We start from the raw sequence: 4,947 nt of genomic DNA, 5'->3' as shown, positions 1-4,947 counted from the left end.
TTCCACAAACCTGGTAATTTCTTAGCTCACCACAAAGGCCGGCTGAAAACATGATGGACATGAATGTTTAAAATATTGTTAAATGTAAATATATGTTAAAGTAATTTTATTCAAACATAATGATTAAGCTATTATTGTTTTGGGAAGACAGAAAATGAGATCTTGTGATACTTTGAATGCAACATTCAGCAGTTCACTGAAGTAATTCTCCTGTGGTTTACCTGGAAAACATGAAAAAAAAAATTTACCTCCACCATCACGTGTTTCTTTAATGATAATGTCACAATTTATCCTGCAGTCTTTGAGAAAGGATCTATAACTTGAACTAAATTAACAACATCAATCTCGCTGAAAAATGGCTAAATATTTTCTAGTTGAGTTCATTCAGTAACTGGTATTAACACAAAATTTAGAAAATTATCAACTTTCAAAATTTAAGCTGTAATGGATATTGTACAACGCTGAATTAGACAGAAATAGACCCGTTTAAACCCGTTATGTTAGAGCTAGCTGCAGTTAAAACACAACTAGCAAGTAAACATGTTTAATTAACTAAAACGGGTGACATGAAGTATTAATGTTGATAAACTGGTACAGAACAGTCAGCAAACACTTCACAATGGCAAAAAAATGTTGTATTGTCATCAACTTACCGGAGAAAATGCGTCTGAAACACGGAGAATGAACTACGTTCAATGCTGGAACCGCTGCTGTTTGGAACTTTTTGCCGCTGCATGACCCACGTGACTTCCGCATTCCATTCTTTCTATTGGAGTCTATGGGAGTGTTGCAACTCTCTCTTTATAGGGCTCTGGTCCAGATGACATGGCGTCCCAGTGTTCCATAAAGAACTTCAAATTGTGACTCATCTGACCACAGAACAGTCTTCCATTTTGCCACACTCTAGCCCAGTGCAAATGTCTGAGCTTGTGGAGCTTGCTTAGAAATAGCTTCCTCTTTGCACTGTAGAGTTTCAGCTGGCAACGGCGGATGGCACGGTGGATTGTGTTCACTGGCAATGCTTTCTGGAAATATTCCTGAGCCCATTCTGTTATTTCCTTGACAGTGGCATTCCTGTTTGAGGTGCAGTGACGTTTAAGGGCCCGGAGATCACAAGCATCCAGTAGAGTTTTACAGCCTTGACCCTTACGCACAGCTATTGTTCCAGATTCTCTGATAACTTAAAATTCTTTGCTATTTTACATTGGGTAACACCATTCTGGTATTGTTGCACTATCTTTCTGCGCAACAATGGTGGAATTGGTGATCCACTTACCATCTTGGCTTCTGAGAGACACTGACACTCTGAGAAGCTCTTTTTATACCCAATCATGTTGTCAATTGACCTAATTAGTGTTAATTGGTCTTCCAGCTGTTCATTATATGCTCAATTTCCTTTTTCCAGCCACTTATTGCTACTTGTCCCAACTTTTTTGGGATTTGTTGACACTAAAATTTTGAATCAACATATTTTTCCTTTAAAATGTTACATTTACTCAGATTAAACTTTTGATCTGTCATCTATATTATATTACAAATAAAATATTGACATTTGCCATCTCCACATCATTGCATTCAGTTTTTATTCACAATTTGTTTAGTGTCCCAACTTTTTTGGAATCCGGTTTGTAAAAACAGACCCATTGTAGTGAAGAAATGAAGGCACAGGTCCAACGATCGGTGTCAGAGTAAAGCCAGCCATAATACTGAGCTTCAGTGTGAGCAGAACAGCTCATCAGGGTTTAACTGGTGAACATGACACCAGCCTGCTGTTGGTTTCCAGCTGGCTCCCAAACAAACAGAAGAGAAACTCGTTTTATCCTGTAATCTGATAACATAAAGCAGAGCTTCTGATAAAACACTTTATGTTTGAGGTCAAACATGATGGCAGACTAACAGTGGTGAGATCTGGGCCCTCAGACATGATGTAATGTGACGTAGCGTCAGAGACACGGTGTGATTACATCACTTTACTTTCAGTTATGCAGTTCAGTGTGACACTGACAGGAGGGGTTTCTCACCTTTTTACTTCGACTTCCTTTGTGTGTTTGTAGGATGTAAACTAGGACTGGAAGACTTCCTGGTTCTGGAATTACTCAGGTGGTTTAAACAGAACTTCTCCTGGGTGGACTGTTTGCCCTGCAGCCAGTGTGGAGGTCCCACGCAGCATGGCAGCTCCCTCAGTCCCACTGCTGAAGACCTCCGCTGGGGAGCTCAGAGGGTGGAGAACCACTTCTGTGGGAGCTGTCAGCTCTCCACCAGGTTTCCTAGGTGTGTGTGTGTTTGTTTGTGTGTGTGTGTGTGTGTGTCACTTTGATCAGACATTTCAAACCAACTTTCAGCTTAGATCAGAGCAGGTGTGGGAACGAGGACTAGCTTTTCATTAAAGAATGCATATTTAATCTTTAGACACTTCTGTACATCTGATCATCATCATTATTATTATTATTTAGTTATAAAATGATGGGGATGTCTTTCCTGTCAACACCAGGTACAATCATCCAGAGAAGCTTCTGGAAACCAGGAGGGGGCGCTGTGGAGAATGGGCCAACTGTTTTACACTGTGCTGCATAGCTGTGGGCCTGGAGGCCAGGTACATCTGGGACAGCACAGGTATGTCCCTGAACCAGCTGTCAGTCTTTGTTTTTGTCCTCTGTCTCAGCCTCGTCTCATCTGTGCACTGCAGCTGTCTACCTCTCCTACATACACTGTTTCTCTCATTTACTTTAGGTTTCTGTGAGTGAAACGGTTTCTGCTCCATCTGTAACATGTTGATGTCCTTGTTTTGTAATCGGATCTGTAACTCTGTGTGTGTGTGGTTTCAGACCATGTGTGGACAGAGATTTTCTCGGTGTCGCAGCGCCGCTGGCTGCACTGCGACTCGTGTGAGAATGTGTGTGATAAACCTCTGCTGTACGAGGTTGGCTGGGGGAAGAAACTGGCCTACGTTCTGGCTTTCTCTAAGGATCAGGTACCAGCATCACTATTATTTCACTCATTATCTGTTGGAGAAAAATGTTCTTACACATTATCAACATCACTACTAAGTACTACAAAAAAAATATATATCACGTTTTAATTATTTTTATGTCCGTTCAAGCTATTCCACAGAGTTCTTTTAGCTGGTTTAATATATTTTTCTGACTTTTTTATAGTACCATTATTAAACATGTAAAATTAGCATTTTCTGTAAAAAGCATAGTGAGTGCTAAGAGCTGAATAACAGCTGAAATTAGCAGGAAAAAGTGGCAAAAAACTAAACACAAGCTGAAATGAGCAGAACACATTTTCAAAACAGTGGTATATTAGCAAGAAGCTAAACGCAGTAAAACAGATGCTAATATGAGCAAAACTTTACCTAAAAGTATCAAAAGAGATTCTAATTTAAAAGAATATCAGCTAAAAGGCGCATAATGGTAGCTAAAATCTACAGGACGAAGGGTCAGTGACCTCCAGCTAACAATGCTGCCTGTGTACACAACTCACTGTCTGCCTCTACCACCAGTGTTAATGTGGTGTTAATGTCTGTTAACAGGGAGAGTTCTTTTGTTTTCATGGTGATTGTTAGAAAGCCATGACCTCAGACCTCTTTGATCAATATCCACTATTAATCAAAACAAACAGTAATTTATCTTGTCATTGATCAAGCCAGTTCTGGGAGGTCCAAGGTCCATTTCCACCTACTTGACTTGGACCAGAGTCAACATGTGACCCTCGCAGGCCCTCTGGATGAATAGGATTTTAAACTGCTCTGCCTCGGTGGGAAGCCATGGACTTGTCCATGGATTAGCCAGAAGAACACACATACAACCCTCCCTCATGTCTCGATCCTTCCTATGACTGACCATAGGGAACAAAAGAATGACGTACAGACCCGCGCGTGCGCCACCAGAGGCGGGGGGGGGGGGTGCAGGTTGGCTTAATTGACTCAGTGCATTGTGAATGCAAACTTCACCAACTGAAAATGTAAACGTTGGGTACGTACTGTAACCCCAGATTCTATGAGTATAGGCGTAGCCCTTTAAGGCTGTCGCTGATGGGTTTATCCCGTTATGCGCAAGCATCATACTGAAAAAATTAGTCCACGCCCACCTGCTGTGTGGGCCCCACCCGATCCGTATAAGTTACATTAAGAGCGGGTAATCGGCTCCCAAATAGCTTATTTTTTCTTCAGCTATTCAGGAGCCAGTGAGGCCCGACGCTTAAAGGGCTACGCCTATACTCATAGAATCTGGGGTTACAGTACGTAACCAACGTTCTATGTCGTATAGGCTTCGCCCTTTAAGGCTGTCGCTGATGGGTTAAGGGCGAAGCGGATGTGGTCCTCGCCTCACTGGGTCCATTCAAACACAGTAAGAAGCGGAAGCTTGCCCAAAAAACGTCTTGCCACTCAGCTCCCCATGTGCATAACTACGCATTGCGTAATTATGTGCCATGCACAGACGCATGTTGTGTAACTGCGTTCTGACAAAACATGAACGCCCCGGAAAACTTTCAACGGGGAGAGGATGTTGAAAAGAAGCGGGGGGGGGGGGGGGGCATGAACCAACTGGTTCATGGCCTAACAGTATAAACAGATTAATATCAATGAACTGATTATTGATCAAATGAACTGATTGGTAACAATAGTCATGAACTGATTAGTGACAATAGAACCAAAATCACAGACACAACTTGTGACTGATAACATCTCACACTGTGAAGCATGCAGACAGATGTGAGCTTAAACAGAGTTCCATGAAAAACAACAATATTCATTCTGTTAGAGCACTAAGGACAGAATGTGTCATGGAACGAGCCGTCACATCACGTAGGTAAAAGCGAATAAATGAGCAGGGTGTTGACCATGCAGCCGCAGTGCAAATGTCCTGCATTGACATACCATTATGCAAGGCAGTCAAAGATGCGATACCCCTGGTCGAGTGTGCTTTGAGGTTGACAGGAGGC

General features: G+C 42.1%; 1 protein-coding gene across 1 annotated transcript in view; it reads left to right on the top strand.

Moving 5' to 3' along the window:
• The window catches only part of ngly1 (N-glycanase 1), a 66,359-nt gene that overhangs the window by 26,680 nt on the left and 34,732 nt on the right, over nucleotides 1-4,947 (top strand). Inside the window, exons 5-7 of the mRNA XM_037693570.1 lie at nucleotides 2,055-2,271; nucleotides 2,492-2,613; nucleotides 2,826-2,971. Coding sequence (XP_037549498.1) covers nucleotides 2,055-2,271; nucleotides 2,492-2,613; nucleotides 2,826-2,971 — 485 coding nt within the window. The remainder of the gene's footprint in view (nucleotides 1-2,054; nucleotides 2,272-2,491; nucleotides 2,614-2,825; nucleotides 2,972-4,947) is intronic.

This window comes from Nematolebias whitei, chromosome 19 (genome assembly GCF_014905685.2).
Source record: "Nematolebias whitei isolate Nwh7 chromosome 19, NemWhi1, whole genome shotgun sequence".
Classification (NCBI taxonomy): Eukaryota; Metazoa; Chordata; class Actinopteri; order Cyprinodontiformes; family Rivulidae; genus Nematolebias; species Nematolebias whitei.
Note: the sequence above shows the minus strand (reverse complement) of the source record. Positions and strands in the feature narration are given on the sequence as shown.